The sequence below is a fragment of the Ovis canadensis genome, chromosome X (assembly GCF_042477335.2).
Source record: "Ovis canadensis isolate MfBH-ARS-UI-01 breed Bighorn chromosome X, ARS-UI_OviCan_v2, whole genome shotgun sequence".
Lineage (NCBI taxonomy): Eukaryota > Metazoa > Chordata > Mammalia > Artiodactyla > Bovidae > Ovis > Ovis canadensis.
In genome coordinates this window covers 59,361,766-59,386,837 of record NC_091727.1, presented here as the reverse complement: position 1 = coordinate 59,386,837, position 25,072 = coordinate 59,361,766, and the positions used below count along the sequence as shown (strand labels likewise).

The 25,072-nt window shown below is 40.4% G+C and overlaps 1 protein-coding gene and 1 pseudogene across 2 annotated transcripts in view; both read left to right on the top strand.

Moving 5' to 3' along the window:
* Nucleotides 1–797: 797 nt before the first annotated feature.
* On the top strand, nucleotides 798–1,741 carry LOC138929930 (large ribosomal subunit protein uL18 pseudogene; annotated as a pseudogene).
* A 3,242-nt stretch (nucleotides 1,742–4,983) lies between these two features.
* Nucleotides 4,984–25,072, top strand: part of RP2 (RP2 activator of ARL3 GTPase) — a 54,801-nt gene continuing 34,712 nt past the window's right edge. Inside the window, exon 1 of one of the 2 annotated variants that reach the window (XM_070290197.1) lies at nucleotides 4,984–5,528. In XM_070290197.1, the coding sequence (XP_070146298.1) occupies nucleotides 5,427–5,528 (102 nt within the window). In that variant the 5' untranslated portion in view covers nucleotides 4,984–5,426. The remainder of the gene's footprint in view (nucleotides 5,529–25,072) is intronic. The other variant, XM_070290198.1, reaches the window with a different exon arrangement.

Genomic DNA, 25,072 nt, shown 5'->3' with positions numbered 1-25,072 from the left:
CAAGGATACTGGAGTAGGTTGCCATTTCCTTCTTCAGGGAATCTTCCTGACTCAGGGATCGAACCCACTTGCCCTGTTTGGAACTTGGATTTTTTACCACTGATTATACCTTAAGAATGAGTGTGGAGTCTCAGGGGGAATGAGACAGGCCCGGGACCATTTGCTGGAGTGCTGCAATGTTTGCACCTGGACACACCTCTCCTTCAGCAACAAAACACAAAAGAAACTATATGGAACTAAAAATAACTGCGTACATGTACAGTTGGGGCAAATACTGGACCCAAAAGATACAAAGAGACCAAAAATTCCAACTGCCACTTTTGAAGAACCTAGTGCAAAACAGGCTATCGAGAACACAAGCAGGGTGTAGAGAGTGAAAACAGAGTGTCAAGAGCAAAAGCAGAGTGTCGCGAGCAAAAGCAAGGTACTGCACATGCCCCCCTACGCACAGTGCCACCTAATGGGTGGGCAAAACACCTAAACCACCCCTCCAGCCTGACTCCTGGACACACTACTACACTCACCCCATGTAAGGAGCAAGCTTGCCCCCAACTCAGAGAGTGATCAAGAAAGGGAACTTACTGTTTGTTCTCTCTCCTGTCTGGGGCAGCAGGGGCCCCAGTAAAGCCTTATCTCCATTCCTTGTCTGGCCTCTGGTCAATTTCCACTGTTTGCCAGATGCCAAGAACAATGTGATCAACAGAATCCAGTGAAAGTGATGTGTCTTTTCTGAAGTTACATTTTAAGAGGCTTTGCACTCCTCCCACCCTCTGCCCCACCCACTGCACCTAGCCGTGCTGGTTCTGCAGCTCTGTGGCAAGCCACGGAGTTGGGGTTCTGTTCTGCAGGATGGGGTTTGTTAAAGTTGTCAAGAACAAGGCCTACTTCAAGAGATACCAAGTGAAATTCAGAAGGCGAGAGAGCAAAACTGACTACTATGCTCAGAAACGATTGGTAATCCAAGATAAAAATAAGTACAACACACCTAAATACAGAATGATTGTTCGTGTAACGAACAGAGAAATCATTTGTCAGATTGCTTATGCCTGTAGAGAAGGAGATATGATCGTTTGTGCAGCTTATGCTCACCAACTCCCAAAATACGGTATGAAGGTTGGCCTGACAAATTATGCTGCAGCATATTGTACTGGCCTGCTGCTGGCCCTCAGGCTTCTTAATAGGTTTGGTATGGACAAAATTAATGAAGGCCAAGTCAAGGTGACTGGAGATGAATACAATGTGGAAAGCATTGATGGTCAACCTGGTGCCTTCACCTGTTACTTGGATGCAGGACTTGCCAGAACTACTACTGGGAATAAAGTTTTTGGGGCTCTAAAGTGAGCTGTCGATGGAGGCTTGTCTATCCCTCACAGTACCAAACAGTTCCCTGGTTATGATTCAGAAAGCAAAGAGTTCAGTGCTGAGGTACACCGAAAGCACATCATGGGGCAAAACGTTGCAGATTACACACATTACCTAACCGAAGAAGATGAAGATGCTTACAAGAAACAATTCTCTCAGTACATAAAAAACAATGTAACTCCAGACATGATGGAGGAGATGTATAAGAAAGCTCATACTGCAATACGAGAGAATCCAGTGTATGAGAAGAAGCCTAAGAAAGAAATTAAAAAGAAGAGGTGGAACCATCCCAAAATGTCACTTGCCCAGAAGAAAGATCGGGTAGCTCAGAAGAAGGCAAGTTTCCTTAGAGCTCAAGAACAAGCTGCTGAGAGTTAAACCAAACCACAATTTTCTATCAAGATTTTTCAGATAAGACAATAATAAACTTATTGAACAAGCAAAAAAATAAATAAATAAGAGGCCTTGCAGCTTCTGCCTTGGTCTCATGGAAAACTTATCCTTGGAGCCTTCAGCATCATGTATTAAAATCAGAGTCATGTCAATGTATGGCAAAACCAATATAATATAGTAAAGTAATTAGCCTCCAATTAAAATAAATAAATTTATATTTAAAAATCGGAATACCATAAAGCTACCTTGTTGGAGAGATCACACACAGAGAGGCTCTGAGATTTTATGTAGAATGATTCAGCCACTTGAGTTATCTCAGCTGAAGCTCTGGATGTAGCATGAACCTGGAATTGAGCTGTCCCCCCTGGGCCCTGCTTAAATTACAGATTCAAGTGGAAAATAAATAATTGTTGTTTTAAGCCATTAAGTTTGTTACACAGCAATGGATCATAGAAACACTCCTCTCTTTTCTCCTTCACTTGTAAAGTGTTTCCTTAGGTTGAGTACAGAGTGAGCAAGCATGGGTCAGGTCAACTCGAGAAAAGGGACTTTTCCAGCCACCGTTGCTGGAGTAACTTGTTTATCCATGCTGTGAAGATATATGTCTTCAGTGATGTCTTCTGAGAGGTAAATAACTCTATCATTTCTGTGGTCAAGACACTCAGGGGACCCAGACTATATCTGCAGCTTGTGTCCAGGTGCAAACCCACAACTCAACTTATTAACACAGATGAATATCCATCTATTCACTGAACATGAAGGATAAATTTCTATAGAAAAGATATAACAAGAGTATAAGTAGCAGGATTACAGGCAGAAGGAATGACCAGTTTCTTTCTGGACTCTACAGAGTTAGGACTGCCAGCACATGTGCTCTTTTAGGACCTGCTCCCCACTCGTGTTTGCAAAATAGAACTCATCTTATGACTGAAGTAATTAGACCAGGGGTGTGCACATGACCGATGGGTAACCATTCCATTATTGTGCATGGGTGTGAGCACGCAAAATGGCTTCAGTCTGACTCTTTGTGACCCTATGGACCGTAGCCTGCCAGTCTCCTCTGTCCATGGGATTCTCCAGGCAAGAATACTGGAGTGGGTTGCCATGCCTTCCTCCAGGGGATCTTCCCAAAGCAACCCAGGAATCCAACCTGAGTCTCCTGCGGCTCCTGCATTGCAGGCGGATTCTTTACCAGTGAGCCACTGGGGAAGTCCAATCTGTTATTGACTGGCCAACACTTTATCTGGTTATCTTCCTTGAGAATCTGAGCTAAGATATAAAGAGACCCTAGCATACGCTTGGACAGAAAGGAATGAGGAATCAGGGTGTGATGACTCTTCTCAGCCATATATATGCCAATAAGTAAGTAAAGAGTGCTGGTTTGCAGGGGAAAAAAAGCAGTTATGAAAATTCATTGGCAGGGGAAGGACGGGGGGAGAAAAGAAAGAAAAAGAAAGAGTATGAGTGAACTCTAGCACTAGTTCTTTCATTGGCTTTGAATATGTCCTAGTTTAAGATGGCTGGATGGCATCACTGACTGGTCTGAGTGAACTCCGGGAGTTGGTGATGGACAGGGAGGCCTGGCGTGCTGCGATTCATGGGGTCGCAAAGAGTCCGACACGACTGAGCGACTGAACTGAACTGAACTGAACTGAACTGAATAATTATTAAACTATTTCATTTTTGGTTAGGGGTGATGATGGGATGGGATTTAACAGAAAGGGGATTTTACCTTCACTTTTTCTAAAGGGTTCCTGAAAACATCACTATTGGATATAGATTTTGTTTTAGGTTTAAGTTTCTCATTAATGAATACTTCAAAACCATGAGCTTTAGAGATTGTTTCTCTAAAATTAGTTTTGTTTGTTCATTAAGAAGAACATCACTGTGGGACAGAGCTCCCAAGGCATCAGAAGGCCTAGCAACTTCTTTACTTCTTTCAGATGAATCAGAGAACAAATTTAGGAGGAAGCCCTGAACAGCGCAGACTCTGGATCTTTCTAGACCCTGTCGAACCACTCTCACTGTGGCTACAGATTAGTCTCTTCACTTCTGTGGACCTCTGTTTCCTCCACTGTACTACTTGGAAGTCACAATTTTAACCTTTTATGAATATAAGACATCTAAGGGTCTTACTCAAAACATTGTCACATAGACTTTTCATCTCACTCTGAAGAAGGAAAAGTGTGTACTGGTTAAAGACTTTATTGCCTAAGATCTGGAACTTAAATTAACAGTAATTTCTAATACTTGAGCACATGTACTTTTCTTCCTGATTGTGCAATAAATGGCAGGAAGTGAAAAAGGGAACATTCTTAATGCTCAAGTTAAGCCAGAGGCTCATTAAGGATATACATTAGATGTGAATAAGTGTGGGAATGTAGAAAGTTAACCAAATTTAAGCCTACACTAATCTGCGTTTGATGTCCTACCAAATGCCAAAATACTGTGCTCAGAGAATTAAACCGACAACTTATCTTTTCTATTATACAAGCAATACATGTGTATTGTAGTAAAAGTCAACCCAAGCATAGCATATGTTAATATTCAATATATATTTTAAAAAATATCTTCAGACAAACCCTACAGCATTTATTGAGAATATATCTGATAGTTTATATGGCAATGCTTACGTCCTCCATGAGGCTATAAATTCCATGAAGAAAAATAAATAAATAAATAAATAAATAAACTCCATGAAGAGAACCCTTTTACCATTACTCTCCCCGACCCCTCCTCTTGAGCCACTTTGGGAAAGAATAGGGAAAGGCTGTAAATGTTTCCTTCACTAGTGTGCAAGCATTCATTTGACAAACGTCTTATTGAGCAATGAGTGTGGAGTTAAGCAAGGTTTGGGGGATTTAAAAAAAGACAGGGCTTTTGGTCTCGAGAAATTCACAGTTCCAATAAGGAGACGGTACAAAAATACTTATTTTTCTAAGTTCTTGTTCAATTTTAGAGTCATTCGCAGAAGCTCTAAGAAAGCACATTAGAGAGGGCAAGGAGGGTCAGAAAGGTCGTTGGGGGGATTTCCTGGGGGGTGACACTAGCCAGACGACGTGGGGTCCAGGATTGAGGCCAGTGAATTTCAGGACCCTTCCTGCACAAGCAGGAATTCCTGTTCCCTCACCAACAGCATCACAAAACTGAAGTCTAATGTCAACTAGGCTGCCCTTCCGCGTCTAGAACTTGGAAACAGAACCTAGGGCAAAAAGACCTGGCTGTCGCAGATGTACTACCGGCAGCCGGACAGTCCAGTTGAGTTCTAAGAGGGGCGGGGCAGGCTGGGAGCTGGGTCGGCTGTGAGGGCGCCGAAGCCGGCCGGATCAGCCCCTGGAGGCTGGCGCAGGAGCCCGGCGAAGATTGGTTGTGTTCGTGCGTCGACCTCTCTTCATAGGCCGCGCAGGCTGCTCGCGGGGCTTTGATTGGTTCCCCGAGCGCTGAGCGGTCATTGGCTGCAGTGGGTCGTCAGGACAACTGAGAGGAAAAAGAACAGGGCTGTTAGGCCTGGCGGGCAAACCTGGGCTGCGGGCTACTGGGCGGTTCCGCGGGGCAGTATTCAGACCGCTGCGGGGCCCAGGCGCCCGGGGTTCACATCACAACTCCAGGAGGTGTCTGAGCCAGCGGGCCGGCGAGGAGTAGCGGCCAGTGAGACCCCGCGGGCCAAGACCATGGGCTGCTTCTTCTCCAAGAGGCGGAAGGCTGAGAAGGAGTCGCAACCGGAGGACGAGGAAGTGCAGCCGAAGCAGTACAGCTGGGACCAGCGCGAGAAGGTAGATTCCCTTAGCGGCTGGTCTCAGTCCTGCTGAGCAGCTCGGCAAGGGTCCCCCGCGGCCAGCAGCGCTAAGGGGGCGGGCCCAGCAGCTGCTGCCCTTGCGCGCGTGCTCTCTCCCGCGAGTTGTTGAAGTCGAAGTGAATGACTTTTGGGGGAGCTGTGAAATTGAACGCTAGAGAAGGCTTCAAGGAGGGCGGTGCAGCACTGGATGGGGCCCTAGAGCTCATTGTCCAGGCAGTTGGACACTGCGGGCTTTCCCTCCTCTCTGCATCCTGCTCTCCGGTCCAAGAATGGACTCCGGAGAAGGAAGGAGAACCTGGAATGCCCCAAATCACGTCTGCTCATTTCACTTGCAGCGCCGAGCAGGGTTTTGTCCAGTCCTCGAGTTACTCTTGGGACTGATCTCATCTCTTTCGCAGCTTATGTTCTTTCTGTGGCTGTTTTCTCTTTTCTGTTCCCTAGTCAGTAAATCTCTGGTGCCTCCTGATATATTCCACTGCAAAATTTTCTCAGTGACGAAGTGGACCATTTGACATATACAGCCCTGCTTTCCCTCCTCTTCCCCGAAAGGAATAATGAAAATCAAATCAGTCTTTGGAATGTGTGTTAAGACTGTAAGGTGAAAATAATCTACATAAGCTAGGCAGTATTTTACTGTTGAATGAATGAAAATGCCCTTATTTTTACTTTTCCCTATAGCCAGAAATGAAAAACCTTTGAACACGTCCACTACCTTTGAACAGCTTTACAGTCTTACACAAAACACACTTAGTCATAAATTTCATAATGCTTCCTCTTTCTACATAGTTCTCCATTTATGTTTAGAAAAATACTTTGATAGATCCATTAATTTTTTCTCTTCTAAACAAAATGATAAAAATTTTTAAATGAGTGTTATGAACAGCTAATACAACTCCTTGCTTAATAAAACATCTTTATCAATGAATGCTTTATAGTAAATGTTTTATTAATGATTTGTTTTCATAGACCATCCTACATGATTTCCAGTCCCCCGAAGAATTTATTCACATAAACTCGGTTCTCCAAGTGTCAGATTTTAAAAATTGGACACCTTTTTACAGACTTCTCAGCCCCATCTTTCTGCCCCTGCTACATAGGGTTGCATAGTCGGTTTATTCTATTTTATCCATACTTGATAGCAGCATTTTTAAAGTTATATTTATTTTTAATTGATTGATAATTGCTTTACAATATTGGTTTGCTTTCTCCGATAGTCAACATGAACTAGCCATAGGTGTACATATGTCCCCTCGCTCTTGAACCTCCCTCCCACCTCCCACCCTTTCCAACCCCTCTAGGTCCTTCTGGGTTTGAGTTCCCTGAGTCATACAGCAAATTTTCATTGGGATAGCAGCATTTTATAATGTAGGAGTGGAAAGTACTATACTTTCTGTCTGAAAGCAAGCCCTTTTAAAAATCTTTTTTACTGTTAGAGAATTACCAGCTTACATTTTGAAACAACAGAGATAACACATTTCCCAACATTGCTTTTTCTTTTTGGAATTTTTTATTCTTTTGGAATTACTAAGAATTCATTCTTGGACCCCTCTAATTTATGATGACCTGCTAAGGTTTTATATGATTTTAAAGTTTTTTTTTCTGCTCCTTAACTCATGAGCTCGATATGGGTAGTATACATATGTTCTATATTAATCCAGTGATACTTTTATTGAGTTTAGCATGGTCTTGCTTGCTCCTAGAAGATTTTAATTGTACCTTAAAAGAAACAGGATGTAAATACAGCCCAGAGAACATGAATGAGATATATTGAAGTTATATTAACAGAATGGTTTGTATTAAAAGTTTAGATCTCTGTAATGTGATCATGAAATATAAACAATTTTAAAGTTACATCAGAAAATTACCATTCAACTTGTAAGACTTAGCTGTAAAAACAAAGTGCATTGCCTGAAAAGTTTCCTTGCAACTTGGAAAAATGGTGTTTAGACTTTTCCTTAGGTTGCATAATCAGTATCCTTATTGAGAGGCACCCTCAGGGGTTTGGATTTTGAGTTGTGTAATTGAGTCAGTCTTAGGGGACTGAAGCTAGAAGAAATTGTCTCAATTAGAAAGAATGTTTGGGGACTTAGGTGTTGTTATGACAACGGACTTACTGTAATCAACAGTGTAAGAAGCTCATTTTCTGTTGCTGACTTTGAAAAAGAAAAAAATTTATCATACAGTTACTACATTGATAAGATGCAAAGTATTTTTGGATTGTAAGATCTGTGTTTAAATCCTTTGGAAAGAAATGCTTGTATCCTTGTTATCTGTATGCTGCTTCCCATAGCTAGGTAAATTATTCAATATATATGTCCTCAAACACCAAGGAAGACTCACAATGACAAGAATTATTTTGCATGCCCTTGAAGAGCTAACTGGCATTTTTAAATTAAAACAGGAAATATTTAAGTACAAAGGAAGGATGAGTAGTATAGAAAAATAGCTTTCATTTTCTAGTTACTTATACCGTTCTCTTCCTAGATGATAGAAATGGTGGCATAGGTATGAAAGTTGTGATTTTGAGCACGGACAATACATATTGTATCCGCTCAGTTTTCTCAGCTACAAAATGAAACCTGGTAAAGATTTCTCTACTATTTAGTAAGGTAAAGACCTGTCCTGAGGAAGAGAGGTTAGATAGTACTGGCTACCTCTGAGGACAGAATTTGGACAGGCAGAACCAATCTTAATACAGTTCAGTTCAGTTCAGTCGCTCAGTCGTGTCCGACTCTTTGTGACACCATGAATTGCAGCACGCCAGGCCTTCCTGTCCATCACCAACTCCTGGAGTTCATTCAAACTCACATCCATCAAGTCGGTGATGCCATCCAGCCATCTCATCCTCTGTCGTCCCCTTCTCCTCCTGCCCCCAATCCCTCCCAGCTTCAGAGTCTTTTCCAATGAGTCAACTCTTCACATGAGGTGGCCAAAGTACTGGAGTTTCAGCTTTAGCATCATTTTCCTTCCAAAGAACACCCTTAATACAAGGCAGATCATAACTCAAGAGTTGTTTATTACCAGAAGGGGTGGTGACCAATCTTCATGTTGGTCAGAACATTCACATAGAGGTTGGATGGTGATTTACTGGAAAGAAGTATCTACATTGAGTAGGGGGCTGTTTTTGAGTAGATGGTGTTTTTAACCTCTTAAGTAAGTGCCTAAGGTATTCTGTTACCCATGGTTGCCTACCAAACTACGCCAAAACTTAATGTCACAGAATAATGGCAAGTACTTATTTTGCTTACAACTCTGCAATTTGTGTGGGGCTTAGCCTGGTTGGCTCTCTGCTCTGTGTGTCATCAATCAATATGACTTAATCACAGAGGTGACTGGCAAGTTGATGCTGGCTTTTGGCTGGAAGTTCAGCTGGGGCTAAGGGCCAGGGGCCTCGTCATGTAGCCCGGGCTTCCCCACAGCATGATGGCTGGGTTCCAAAGGCAAATGTCCTGAGACTGACAGAAGCTGCATGGCTTTTTCTAACTGCTCTCTTAAGTAATGTAGCATTACTTCTGCCTTTTTTTTTTTTTTTTGGCCATACCTCGAAGCATATGGAATTTGGGATCTTAGTTTCCCAACCAGACCAGGAATGGAACCTGTGCCCCCTGCCCAGAGTCCTAACCACTGGACAGCCCGGGAAGTCTCTGCCATATTGTTTATTGAGGCAATCACAGGTGTCACCTACATCCAAAGGAAGGGGTTCTCTTGATGGGAGAAATGTCAAACTTGTCGACTTGTTTTAAATCCTGTACATACTGTATTGGTGTTTTTCTTTTATACTAACACATATATATGGAATTTAGGAAGATGGCAATGACGACCCTGTATGCAAGACAGGGAAAGAGACACAGATGTGTATAACGGACTTTTGGACTCAGAGGGAGAGGGAGAGGGTGGGATGATTTGGGAGAATGACATTCTAACATGTATACTATCATGTGAATTGAATAGCCAGTCTATGTCTGACGCAGGATGCAGCATGCTTGGGGCTGGTGCATGGGGATGACCCAGAAAGATGTTATGGGGAGGGAGGTGGGAGGGGGGTTCATGTTTGGGAATGCATGTAAGAATTAAAGATTTTAAAATGTAAAAAATAAAAAACTAAAAAAAAATAAAATAAAATAAAAAAAAAAAAAGAAAGTGAAAAAAAAAAAAATAAATAAATCCTGTACATAAAGTTGTTACTTAATGGAAATAACTAGTTTTTTCTTTATACATTTAAAAATAGTTTCATTGAGATATAATTAATAGGCATACAACAAGTTCACAGAGTTCTGTTTCCATCACTGTGATGTAATTTTTTAACATGTTCATCCATCACAAAAGAAACCCAGATCCATAAGTAGTTACTCCCTACTCCCCAAAGCCCCAGGAAACTATAATTTTACTTTCAATCTCTATAGAGATTTTGTCTATTTGGGACATTTATCAGTGAAATCATACAGTATGTGTTCTTTTGTATACTTTCACTTAGCATGTTTCTGAGATCCATCCATATTATAGCATATATCAATAATTTATTCCTTTTTATTGCTGAATAACCTTAACATAGAGTAGATATTTTATTTCATCTTATTTATAAATAAATTTTATTTATTTTACTATCCATTTTGTTAGACATTTGGCTTGTTTCCACTTTTTGGCCGTTACATTCCACTCCTAAATATATCCCAGAGAAATTAAAACATACTTCCGCACAGAAGCTTGTACACATATATTCGTAACAGCATTATTTGTAATGGCCAAAAAGTTCAAATAAACCAAAAACTAGAACAGTACGATCATTTCCCCAAATTTCCTCATGCCCTTTTGTAGTCAACTCTGCCTCTAGCCTCTGATCAGGTTTTTTTTTAATTTTTATTTTATTGAAGGATAATTGCTTTAGAGAATTTTGTTGTTTTCTGTCAAACCTCAACATGAATCAACCATAGGTATACATATATACCCTCCCTTTTGAGCCTCCCTCCCATCTCCAGCCCCATCCAATCCCTCTAGATTGATACAGAGCCCCTGTTTGAGTTTCCTGAGCCATATAGTAAATTCCAGTTGGCTATCTATTTTACATATGGCAATGTAAGTTTCCATGTTACTCTTTCCATACATCTCACCCTCTCCTCCCCTCTCCCAGTGTCCATAAGTCTATTCTCTATGTCTGTTTCTTCATTGCTCCCTGGCAAGTAAATTCTTCAGTACCATTTTTCTAGATTCCGTATATATGTGTTAGAATACGATACTTATCTTTTACTTTCTGACTCACTTCACTCTGTATAATAGATTCTAGGTTCATCCACCTTATCAGAACTGACTCAAATGTGTTTATTTTTATGGCTGAGTAATATTCCATTGTATATATGTGCCAAAACTTCTTTATCCATTCATCGGTTGATGGGCATCTAGGTTCCTTCCATGTTCTAGCTGTTGTAAATAGTGCTGCAATGACCAATGGGATGCATGTGTCTTTTTCAATTTTGCTTTCCTCAGGGTATATGTCTAGGAGTGTGATTGCTGGGTCATATGGTGGTTTTATTCCTAATGTTTTAAGGAATCTCCGTACCGTCTTCCATAGTGGCTGTATCAATTTACATTCCCACCAACAGTGCAAGAGCATTCCCTTTTCTCCACACCCTCTCCAGCATTTATTGTTTGTTGACGTTTTGATGAGGGTCATTCTGAATGGTGTGAAGTGATATCTCGTAGTTTTGACTTGCATTTCTCTAGAACTGGACATGGAACAACAGACTGGTTCCAAATAGGAAAAGGAGTACGTCAAAGCTGTATATGTCACCCTGCTTATTTAACTTATATGCAGAGTACATCATGAGAAACGCTGGACTGGAAGAAACACAAGCTGGAATCAAGATTGCTGGGAGAAATATCAATAACCTCAGATATGCAGATGACACCACCCTTATGGCAGAAAGTGAAGAGGAACTAAAAAGCCTCTTGATGAAAGTGAAAGAGGAGAGTGAGAAAGTTGGCTTGAAGCTCAACATTCAGAAAACGAAGATCATGGCATCCGGTCCCATCACTTCATGGGAAATAGATGGGGAGACAGTGGAAACAGTGTCAGACTTTATTTTGGGGGGCTCCAAAATCACTGCAGATGGTGACTGCAGCTATGAAATTAAAAGATGCTTACTTCTTGGAAGGAAAGCTATGATCAACCTAGATAGCATATTCAAAAGCAAAGACATTACTTTGCCGACTAAGGTTCGTCTAGTCAAGGCTATGGTTTTTCAGTAGTCATGTATGGATGTGAGAGTTGGACTGTGAAGAAAGCTGAGCGCCGAAGAATTGATGCTTTTGAACTGTGGTGTTGGAGAAGACTCTTGAGAGTCCTTTGGACTGCAAGGAGATCCAACCAGTCCATTCTGAAGGAGATCAGCCCTGGGTGTTCTTTGGAAGGAATGATGCTAAAGCTGAAACTCCAGTACTTTGGCCACTTCATGTGAAGAGTTGACTCATTGGAAAAGACTCTGATGCTGGGAGGGATTGAGGGCTGGAGGAGAAGGTGACGACAGAGGATGAGATGGCTGGATGGCATCACTGACTCGATGGACATGAGTCTGAGTGAACTCCAGGAGTTGGTGATGGACAGGGAGGCCTGGCGTGCTGCGGTTCATGGGGTCGCAAAGAGTCGGACACTACTGAGCGACTGAACTGAACTGAACTGAATAATGAGCAATGTTGAGCATCTTTTCATGTGTTTGTTAGCCATCTGTATGTCTTCATTGGAGAAATGTCTGTTTAGGTCTTTTCCCCACTTTTTGATTGGGTTGTTTGTTTCCCTGGTATTGAGTTGTATGAGCTGCTTGGATATTTCGGAAATTAATCCTTTGTCAGTTGTTTCATTTGCTATTATTTTCTTCCATTCTGAGGGTTTTCTTTCACCTTACTTATAGTTTCCTTTGATGTGCAAATGCTTTTAAGTTTAATCAGGTCCCACTTGTTTACTTTTGTTTTTATTTCCATTACTCTAGGAGAAGGCAATGGCACCCCACTCCAGTACTCTTGCCTGGAAAATCCCATGGACAGAGGAGCCTGGTGGGCTGCAGTCCATGGGGTTGCAACTGAGCGACTTCACTTTCACCTTTCACTTTCACACATTGGAGAAGGAAATGGCAACCCACTCCAGTGTTCTTGCCTGGAGAATCCCAGGGACAGTGGAACCTGGTGGGCTGCCATCTATGGGGTCGCACAGAGTTGGACATGACTGAAGCGACTTAGCAGCAGCAGTAGCAGGAGGTGGGTCACAGAGGATCTTGCTTTGATTTATGTCATCGAGTGTTCTGCCTGTTTTCCTCTGAGAGTTTTATAGTTTCTGGTCTTACATTTAGATCTTTAATCCATTTTGAGTGTATCTTTGTGTATGGTGTTAGGAAGTGTTCTAATTTCATTCTTTTACATATAGCTGTCCAGATTTCCCAGCACCATTTATTGAAGAGGCTGTCTTTGCCCCATTGTATATTCTTGCCTCCTTTGTCAAAAATAAGGTATCCATAGATGCATGGGTTTATTTCTGGGCTTTCTATCTTGTTCCATTGGTCCATATTTCTTTTTTGTGTGTGCTAGTAGCATACTGTCTTGATGACTGTAGCTTTGTAGTATTACCTGAAGTCAAGAAGATTGATTCCTCCAGCTCCATTCTTTTTTCTCAAGATTGCTTTGGCTATTTGGGGTCTTTTGTGTTTCCATATGAATTGTGAAATTTTTTGTTCTAGTTCTGTGAAAAATGTCATTGGTTAATTTCATAGGGATCACATTGAATCTATAGATTGTATTTGGTAGTAATTTGCATAATATTGATTCTTCCCAGGAACATGGAATATCTCTCCATCTGTTTGTGCTATCTTTGATTTCTTTCATTAGTGTCTTATAATTTTCTGTGTACAGCTCTTTTGTCTGCTTAGGTAAGTTTATTCCTAGATTTTTAATTATTTTTGTTGCAATGGTGAATGGGATTGATTCCTTAATTTCTCTTTCTGATTTTTCATTGTTAGTATATAGAAATGCAAGTGATTTCTGTGTATTGATTTTGTATCCTGCAACTTTGCTAAATTCACAGATTAGCTCTAGTAATATTTTGATACTATCTTTATGGTTTTCTATGTACAGTATTATATCATCTGCAGACAGTAAAAGCTTTACTTCTTCTTTTCTGATCTAGATCCCTTTTATTTCTTTTTCTTCTCTGATTGCTGTAGCTAGGACTTCCAGAACTATGTTGACTAATAGTGGTGAAAGTGGACGCCCTTGTCTTGTTCCTGATCTTATGGTGAATGCTTTCAGTTTTTCACCATTGAGAATAATGTTTGCTGTAGGCTTATCATATATGGCCTTTACTATGTTGAGGTAGGTTCCTTCTATGCCCATTTCTTGAAGAGTTTTAATCATAAATGGGTGTTGAATTTTTTTCAAAGGCTTTTTCTGCATCTATTGAGATGATCATATGGATTTTATCTTTCAATTTGTTAATATGGTGTATCACATTGATTGATTTGCGTATATTGAAGAATCCTTATATTCCTGGAATAAACCCAACTTGATTATGGTGTATGTGTTTTTTGATGTGTTGCTGAATTCTGTTTGCTAAAATTTTGTTGAGGATTTTTACGTCCATGTTCATCAGTGATATTGGCCTGTAGTTTTTTTTGTGTGTGTTGTCTTTGTCTGGTTTTGGTATCAGGGTGATGGTGACCTCATAGAATGAGTTTGGAAATGTTTCTTTGCAATTTTTTGAAAGTATTTTAAAACGATAGGCATTAGCTCTTCTCTAAATGTTTGGTAAAATTCTGTGAAGCCATCTGGTCCTGGGCTTTTGTGTGTTTTTTTTTTTTTTTTTTTGGAGATTTTTGATCACAGCTTCAATTTCAGTGCTTGTAATTGGGTTGTTCATAATTACTATTTCTTCCTGGTTCAGTCTTGGAAGATTGAACTTTTCTAAAAATCTGTCCATTTCTTCCAGGTTATCTATTTTACTGCCATATTGTTGTTCATAATAGTCTCTTATAATCCTTTGTACTTCTGCATTGTCTGTTGTAACCTCTCCTTTTTCATTTCTATTTTTGTTGATTTGATTCTTTTCTCTTTTTTTCTTGATGAGTCTGGCTAACGGTTTGTCAATTTTGTTAATCTTCTCAAAGAACCAGCTTTTAGTTTTATTAATCTTTACTATTGTTTCTTTCATTTCTTTTTCATTTATTTCTGCTTGGATCTTTATGATTTCTTTCCTTCTACTAACTTTGGGGTTTTTTGTTCTTCTTTTTCCAGTTGCTTTAGGTGTAAAGTTAGGTTGTCTATTTGACGTTTTTCTCATTTTTTGAGGTAGGATTGTATTGCTATAAACTTCCCTCTTAGAACTGCTTTTTTTGCATCCCATAGGTTTTGAGTTGTCCTGTTTCATTGTGATTTGTTTCTAGAAACTTTTTTATTTTCCTCTTGATTTCTTTAGTAACCTGTTGGTTATTCAGAAATGTGCTGTTTAATCTCCATGTGCTTGTGTTTCTTACAGTTTTTTTTTTCTTGTAATTGATATTTAGTCTCATAGCATTGTGGTCAGAGAATATGCTTGATATGACTTCAATTTTCTTAAATTTACTGAAGTTTGATTTGTGACCCAAGATGTGGTCTATCCTGGAGAATGTTCCATGTGCACTTGAGAAGAAGGTGTATTCTTCTGCATTTGGATGGAATGTCCTGAAGATGTCAGTGAGATCCATTTCATCTCATGTATCATTTAAGACTTATGTTCCTTATTAATTTTCTGTTTTGATGATCGGTCCATTGGTGTGAGTGGGGTGTTAAAGTCTCCTACTATTGTTGTGTTACTGTCAGTTTCTCCTTTTATGTCTGTCAGTGTTTGTCTGATGTATTGAGATTCTCCTATGTTGGGTGCATAGATATTTACAATTGTCATGTCTTCCTCTTGGATTGATCCCTTGATCATTATGTAGTATCCTTCCTTATCTCTTGTAATCTTTATTTTAAGGTCTATTTTGTCTGATATGAAGATTGCTACTCCAGCTTTCTTTTGCTTCCCATTTGCATGGAATATATTTTTCCATCCTCTCACTTTCAGTCTATATGTGTCTTGAGGTCTGAAGTGGGTTCCTTGTAGACAGTATATATATATATGTCTTGTTTTTGTATCCATTCAGCCAGTCTGTGTCTCTTGGTTGGAGCATTCAATCCATTTGCATTTAAAGTAATTATTGATACATATGTTCCTATTGCAACTTTCTTAATTGTTTGGGGTTCATTTTGTAGATCTTTTTTCTTCTGTTGTATTTCTTGACTCTATAAGTCCCTTTAAGATTTGTTGCAAAGCTGGTTTGGTGGTACTGAATTCTCTTAACTTTTGCTTATCTGAAAAGCTTTTTATTTCTCCATCAATTTTGAATGAGATCCTTGCTGGGTACAGTAATCTTGGTTGTAGATTTTTCCCTTTCAGTACTTTAAATATATCCTGCCATTCCCTCTGGTCTGCAGAAAGATCAGCTGTTAATCTTATGGGGTTTCCCTCGTATGTTACTTGTTGCTTCTCCCTTGCTGCTTTTAATATTCTTTCTCTGTGTTTAGTCTTTGTTACTTTGATTAGCATGTGTCGTGGTGTGTTTCTCCTTGGGTTTATCCTGTATGGGACTCTCTGTGCCTCTTGGACTTGATTGACTATTTCCTTTTCCATGTTGGGGAAATTTACAACTCTAATCTCTTCAAAAATTTTCTGATACCCTTTCTTTTTCTCTTCTTCTTCCAGGACCCATATAATTCAAATGTTGGTGCATTTGAAATTGTCCCAGAGGTCTCTGAGACTACCCTCAGTTCTTTTCATTCTTTTTACTTTATTCTGCTCTTCAGAAGTTATTTCCACCATTTTACCTTCCTCCTCACTGATTCATTCTTCTGCTTCATATATTCTGCTTGATTCCTTCTAGAGTATTTTTAATTTCAGTAATTGTGTTGTTTGTCTCCGCATGTTTATTCTCTAATTCTTCTAAGTCTTTGTTAGTTGATTCTTGCATTTTCCCCATTTTGTTTTGAAGGTTATTGATCATCTTTACTATCATTATTCTGAATTCTTTTTCAGGTAGTTTGCCTATTTCCTCTTCATTTATTTGGACTTCTGTGTTTCTAGTTTGTTCCTTCATTTGTGTAGTATTTCTCTGCCTTTTCATTATTTTTTTTTAACTTACTGTGTTTGAGGTCTCCTTTTCCCAGGCTTCAAGTCTGAATTCTTTCTTCCTTTTGGTTTCTGCCCTCATAAGGTTGGTCCAGTGGTTTGTGTAATTTTCTTATAGGGTGAGATTTGTGCTTAATTTTTGTTTGTTTGTTTGTTTTTCCTCTGCTGGGAAAGGCTGAGTGAGGTGGTAATCCTGTCTACTGATGATTTGGTTTGTAGTTTTGTTTTGTTTGCTATCTAGATGAGGCATAAACACAGGGTGCTACTGGTGGTTGGGTGACACTGGGTCTTATATTCAAGTGGTTTCCTCTGTGTGAGTTCTCACTATTTGATACTCCCTAGGGTGGCTGGATCGCATCACTGACCCGATGGACATGAATCTGAGTGAACTCCGGGAGTTGGTGATGGACAGGGAGGCCTGGCATGCTGCGATTCATGGGGTCGCAAAGAGTCAGACACGACTGAGTGACTGAACTGAACTGAACTGAGGGTTAGTTCTCTGATAGTCTAAGGTCTTGGAGTCAGTGGTCCTACTTTAAAAGCTCAGGGCTTAATCTCAAAAAAGAACAGGGGATCTTCAATGGTGGGACCAGAATTCAAAAAAGATGTCCCCACAGCCCCACCAAGTTGGTATCTCCAGATGTGCATCTCCACCACATGCTTTGCAACACACAGCACTGCAACCACTCCCATCTGGGTCCCCAAGTCAGTCCTGCAAGCTCCACCTATCCAGGTTGGAGGCTCAGATCCTCATTTCAGGAGAGTCCTGGTAAGACTTCTGTTTCTAACCTTGTCTTCTGGGTTGTCATTCTGCAAGCTGGAATGTACTTGGGGTCACATAGTTTATGCCTCCAGTCCAGCTGCATGCCTTGGAGGACGTCCTTGCTCCAGGTTCCTCATTTATAAAATGAAGGACTAGACTTCATACCCTCTGCAGCACACAGTCTCTCTGATCAGTTTTTTTTTTTAATCCCTGTAGTTTTATCTTTTTGAGAATGTCCTGTAAGTGGAATCATGTAGTAGATAACATTTTGAATCTGACTTCTTTCAGTTAGCATCATACATTTAAGATTCATCTATGTTATTGCATATATCAGTTCCTTTTTATTGCTGAGTCGTAATCCATTTTTTTTGAATGTACCACGTATCCATTCACCACTTGAAGGACATTTGGGTTGTTTACAAATTCTGGTAATTATAAATAGTTACCAGAAATATTTGCATACAGGTTTTTTAACAGAAGTAAGCTTTCATTTCAATTGAGTGAATACCTAGGAATGAGACTTCTGATCATATGGAAATTGTATATTAAACTTTCTAAGAAACTGTTAAAACCTTTTCCAAAATGGCTCTATTATTTTACATTCTTGTGAGTAACGTATGAGAAATCTAGTTTCTCTGCATCCTCACCAGTACTTGGTAAGGTCAGTTTAAAAAAGAATAGCCATTCTAATAAGAGTGTAGTGGTATTTCATTGTGGCTTAATTTGCATTTCCCTAACTCAACGAAACTATGAGCCATGCCTGTGTAGGGCCACCCAAGATGGAGGGGTCGTGGTGGAGAGTTCTAACAAAATGTGGCCCGCTGGAGAAGGGAATGGCAAACCACTTCAGCATTCTTGCCTTGAGAACCCCATGAACAATATGAAAAGGCAAAGAGATATGACACTGAAAGATGAACTCCCCAGGTTAATAGGTGCCCAATATGCTATTGGAAAAGAGTAGAGAAATAACTCCAGAAGGAATGAAGAGCCTGAACCAAAATAGAAACAATGCCCAGTTGTGGATGTGTCTGGTGGTGAAAGTAAACTCCAGTGCTATAAAGAACAATATTCCATAGGAACCTGGAACATTAGATCCATGAATCAAGATCAATTGTAAGTGGTCAAATAGGAGATGGCAAGAGAAAACATTGACATTTTAGGAATCAGTGAACTAAAATGGACCGGAATGGGCAAATTTAATTCAGATGACCATTATATGAACTACTCTGGGCAAGAATCCCATAAAAGAAATGGACTAGTCTTCATAGGCAACAAAAGAGTCCAAAATGCAGTTCAGTTCAGTTGCACAGTCATGTCCAACTCTTTGTGACCCCATAGTCTGCAACACGCCAGGCTTCCCTGTCCATCACCAACTCCTGGAGCTTACTCAAACTCATGTCCATTGAGTCAGTGATGCCATCCAACCATCTCGTCCTCTGTTGTCCCCTTCTCCTCCTGCTTTCAATCTTTCCCAGCATCAGGGTCTTTTCCAATGAGTCAGTTCTTCATATCAGGTGGCCAAAGTATTGGAGCTTCAACTTCAACATCAGTCCTTCCAAGGAATATTCAAGACTGATTTCCTTTAGGATTGACTGGTTTGATCTCCTTGCAATCCAAGAGAATCTCAAGAGTCTTCTCCAACACCACAGTTCAAAAGCATCAATTCTTTGGTGCTCAGCTTTCTTTATGGTACAACTCACATCCATATATGACTACTGGAAAAACCATAGCTTTGACTAGATGGACCTTTGTTGGCAAAGTAATCTCTCTACTTTTTACTATCCTGTCTAGGTTGGTCATACTTTTTCTTCCAAGGAGCAAGTGTCTTTTGATTTCATGGCTTCACTCACCATCTGCAGTGATTTTGGACCCAAGAAAATAAAGTCTGTCACTGTTTCCATTGTTTCCCCATCTATTTGCCATGAAGTGATGGGACTGGATGCCATGATCTTCATTTTTTGAATGTTGAGTTTTAAGCCAACTTTTTCACTCTCCTCTTTCACTTTCATCAAGAGGCTCTTTAGTTCCTCTTCTGCCATAAGGGTGGTGTTATCTACATATCTGAGAGGTTATTGACGTTTCTCCCTGCAGTCTTGATTCCAGCTTGTGCTTCATCCAGCCTGGCATTTCTGTAGATGTATTCTGCATACAAGTTAAATAAGCAGGGTGACAATATACAACCTTGACGTACTCCTTTCCTGATTTGGAACTAGTCCGTTGTTCCATGTCCATGTTCTAACTGTTGCTTCTTGACCTGCATACAGATTTCTCAGGAGGCAGGTAAGGTGGTCTGGTAGTCCCATCTCGTGAAGAATTTCCCAGTTTGTTGTGATCCACACAGTCAAAGGCTTTAGCATAGTCAATGAAGCAGAAGTAGTTGTTTTTCTGGAACCCAAAATGCAGTACGTGGGTACAATCTCAAAAATAACAAAATGATCTTTATTCATCTCCAAGGCAAACCATTCAATATCACAGTAATCCAAGTCTATGCCTCAACCGCTAATGCCGAAGAAGCTGAAGTTGAATGGTTCTATGAAGACCTACAAGACCTTCTAGAACTAACACCAAAATAAGATGTCTTTTTCATCATAGGGGACTGGAATACAAAAATAGGAAGTCAAGAGCTATCTGGAGTAACAGGCAAGTTTGGCCCTGAAATACAAAATGAAGCAGGGCAAAGGCTAACAATTTTGCCAAGAGAATGCACTGGTCATAGCAAACACCCTTTCTTAACACAAGAGATGACTCTACACATGGACATCACTAGATGGTCAATACTGAAATCAGATTGATTATTTTCTTTGCAGCCGAAGATGGAGAAGCCCTATACAGTCATCAAAAACAAGACTGGGAGCTGACTGTGGCTCAGACCAGATCATGAACTCCTTATTGCAAAATTCAGACTTAAATGGAAGAAAGTAGGGAACCACTAGGCCATTCAGGTACAACCTAAATCAAATCCCTTTCAATTATACAGTGAAAGTGACAAATAGATTCAAGGAATTCGATCAGATAGACAGAATGCCTATGGGCGGAGATTTGTAACACTGTACAAGAGGTGGTAATCAAAACCATCCCCAAGAAAAATAAGTGGAAAAGGCAAAATGGTTGTCTAAGAAGGTCTTACAAATAGCTGAGAAAAGAAGAGAAGCGAAAGGCAAAGGAGAAAGGGAAGGGAAGATATGTCCATCTGCAGAGTTCCAAAGAATAGCAAGGACAGATAAGAAAGCCTTCCTCTGCGATCAATGCAAAGAAATAGAGGAAAACAATAGAATGGGAAAGACTAAAGATATCTTCAAGAAAATTAGAGATACTAAAGGCACATTTCATGCAAAGATGAGCCCAATAAAGGACAGAAATGATATAGACCTAAGAGAAGCAGAGGATATTCAAAAAAGGTGGCAAGAATACACAGAAGAACTATACCAAAAAATCTTCATGACCCAGATAACCATGATGGTGTTATCACCAACCTAGAGCCAGACATCCTGGAGTGTGAAGTCAAATGGACCTTAGGAAGCATCAGTACAAACAAAGCTAGTGGAGGTGATGGAATTCCAGCTGAGCTATTCAAATCCTGAAAGATGATGCTGTGAAAGTGCTGCATTTATTATGTCAGAAAATTTGGAAAACTAAACAGTGGCCACAGGACTGAAAAAGGTCAGTTTTCATTCCTGTTACAAGGAAAGGCAGTGCCAAAGATTGTTCAAACTACCACACAATTGCACTCATTTCACACACTAGCAAAGTAATGCTCAAAATTCTCCAAACCAGGCTTCAACAGTACATGAACTGAGAACTTCCAGATGTTCAAGCTGGATTTAGAAAAGATAGAGGAACCAAAGATCAAGTTTCCAACATCCATTGGATCATAGAAAAAGCAAGAGAATTCCAGAAAAACATCTACTTCTTAAGAGATGGGAGTACCAGACCACCTTACCTGCTTCCTGAGAAACCTGTATGCAGGTCAAGAAGCACCAGCTAGAACAAGACTGGGAAAAATGGACTAGTTCAAAATTGGGAAAGAAGTACATCAAGGCTGTATATTTTCACCCTGCTTATTTAACTTGTATGCAGATTACATCATGGGAAATGCCAGGCTGGATGACGCACAAGCTGGAATCAAGATTGCTGGGAGAAATATCAATAACCTCAGATATGCAGATGACACCACCCTTATGGCAGAAAGTGAAGAGGAACTAAAGAGCCTCTTGATGAAAGTGAAAGAGGACAGTGAAAAAGTTGGCTCAACATTCAGAAAACTAAGATCATGGCATCTAGTCCCATCACTTCATGGCAAATAGATCTGGAAACAATGGAAACAGTGACAGACTTTACTTTGGGGGGCTCCAAAATCACTGCAGATGGTGACTGCAGCCAAGATATTAAAACACAGATGCTCCTTGGAAGAAAAGCTGTGACCAACCTAGACAGCATAGTAAAAAACAGAGACATTACTTTGCCGACAGTGGTCCATCTAGTCAAAGCTATGGATTTTCTAGTAGTCAGGTATGCATGTGAGAGTTCGATGGTAAAGTAGGCCAAGCACCAAAGAATTGATGCTTTTGAACTGTGGTGTTGGAGAAGACTCTTGAGATTCCCTTGGATTGCAAGGAGATCAAACCAGTCAATCCTAAAGGAAATCAGTCCTGAATATTCCTTGGAAGGACTGATGTTGAAGTTGAAGCTCCAATACTTTGGCCACCTGATGTGAAGAACTGACTCATTGGAAAAGACCCTGATGCTGGGAAAGATTGAAAGCAGGAGGAGAAGGGGTCGACAGAGGTTGAGATGGATAAATGGCATCACTGACTCGATGGACATGAGTTTGAGCAAGCTCCAGGAGTTGGTGATGGACAGGGAAGCCTGGCATGTTGCAGTCCATGGGGTTGCAAAGAGTTGGACACAGCTGAGTGACTGAAAACAACAAATGACTAATTATGTTGAGCATTTTTCGTTTACTTATCTGCCATCTCTATATTTTCTTTGGTGACGTGTCTATTAAAATCTTTTGCCCATTTTTTTTTTACTGGATTGTTTTGTAATTATTGAGTTTTGAGAATTTTTTTTTACATATCCTGGATACAAGTCCCTTATAATGTGTGTCTTGCAAATATTTTCCCCTCAAATAATGAGGTGTCTTCTCTTGATATGTTTTGAAGAAGAGTTTCCATTTTGATAAAAGTCCAATTTTCAATTTTTTCTGTTTTTAATATTTATTTAATTTACTTGGCTGCTCCAGATCTTAGTTATGGCACATGGGATCCAGTTCCCTGATCAAGGATCAAACTCAGGCCGCCGGCACTGGGAGCAAAGTCCCAGCCACTATACCACTAGGGAAGTCCCTTACTTTTTTCTTTTATCAATCATGTTTAGTTTCACATCTAGGAAATCTTTGCCTAACCAAATTATAAAGATTTTCTCATCTGTTTTCTTTTAGAAGTTTATAATTTGGTTTTATATTTAGGTTCTCTGATCCATTTTGGTTATTTATTAAATATGATACAAGATATGGGAGATACTTTTTACTTTTGGGCCACACCTTGCAGCATTCAGGTCCCAACCAGGGATCAAACCCATGCCTCCTGCAGTGGAAGCATAGAGTCCTAACCACTGGAGAACTAGGGAAGTCCCAGAGATACTTTTTATTTTTTTACATATAGGTGTCTAATTGTTCCAGCACTATTTTTTGAAAAGACTGACCTTCTCTATTGAATTGGCTTCGCACTCTTGTCAGTGTATACATAAGTCTATTTTTGAATTCTATTCTGTTGCATTGATCTATTCACATAGTAAAGATTGGTTTCTATTTAAATATGGTTGAATTGAAGATGCAGCCAAGAGAATGTACTTAGGAGCCATACTGCCTAAATCTGAGTCTCAGTTTAAGCAAGCACTTACTGTGTTACCTTGGCCAGGTTATTTAGCCTGTGGGTACCTCAATTTTCTCATCTGTAAAATAGAGATAATTATATTGATAGTGTTACAGACTAGGGTTCTTGGCCTACCCCAATCAATAGCAATTGACTAGAGTCCAGACAAGAACAGATTTGAGAGATGGACTGAAAAGAAGTCCATCTCAGTAAAGAAGTCTGAGCTCCAAAGAATTGATGCTTTTCAACTGTGCTATTGGAGAAGACTCTTGAGAGTCCCTCGGACAGCAAGGAGATCAAACCAGTCAATCCTAAAGGAAATCAACCCTGAATACTCATCTGAAGGACTGATGCTAAATCTGAAGCTCCAATATTTTGGCCAGCTGATGCAAAGAACCGACTCATTGGAAAAGACCCTGATGCTGGGAAAGATTGAGGGCAGAAGAGGGGGCTGATAGAGGATGAGATAGTTAGATAGTATCACCGATTCAATGGACATGATTTTGAGCAGACTCTGGGAGATAGTGAAGGACAGGGAAGCCTGGCATGTTGCATCCATGGACTCACAGAGTCAGACAAGACTGAGCGACTGAACAACAACAGACAAGAAACTCAAGCAAGGCTTTACTAGGTCCCCTGCTGCAGCAGCAGGGTGGTGCAAGAACAAACAGCAGATCCCCTTGCTTGTTCACTCCCTGCTGGGGGTGGCAGCAAGCTTGTTCCTTATATGAGATGAGTGTAGGAGTGTGTCTAGGGGTCAGGCTGGAGGGGTGGCTTAGGTGTTTTGCCCACCCATGAGGTGGTGTCATGTGCAGACAGCATGCTGCAGTATCCTGCTTTTGCTCTTGACACACCCTGTTTTTGCTGCAGGCTCTTCAAAAGTGGCAGTTGAGTTTTTTGGTCTCTTTGTATCTTTTGGGTCCAGAATTTGCCCTAACTGAGCCAAGACTATGGTTTTTCCAGTGGTCATGTATGGATGTGAGAGTTGGACTGTGAAGAAAGCTGAGTGCTGAAGAATTGATGCTTTTGCACTGTGGTGTTGGAGAAGACTCTTGAGAGTCCCTTGGACTGCAAGGAGATACAACCAGTTCATCCTAAAGCAGATCAGTCCTGGGTGTTCTTTGGAAGGACTGAAGCTAAAGCTGAAACTCCAGTACTTTGGCCACCTGATCTGAAGAGTTGACTCATTGGAAAAGACCCTGATGCTGGGAGGGATTGGGGACAGGAGGAGAAGGGGACGACAGAGGATGAGATGGCTGAATGGCATCACCAACTCAATGGACATGAGTTTGGGTGAACTCCAGGAGTTGGTGATGGACAGGGAGGCCTGGCGTGCTGCAGTTCATGGGGTCACAAAGAGCTGGACACGACTGGGCGACTGAACTGAACTGAACTGAGCTTGCATGCAGTTATTTTTTAGTCCCGTGTAGTTTCTTTGTATTTTGTTGCTGGAGGAAAAGTGTGTCTAGGTAGAAGCATTGCAGCACTGCAGCAAAGGGTCCCAGGTCCCAGGCCTGTCTCAATAGTACACAACCTTCATAGGGGTTTTTATGAGGATTGAGTGAATGATTATAAAGCATTTAAATGGTGCCTGGTACCTATGTAATACTTCTTATACTCCTGAGTTTTATTTTGAGCTTCTACCAAGACCAGATTTCCACTGAAACTAACAAATTCCATTATTTCATCTCAGACTACTATGGAAA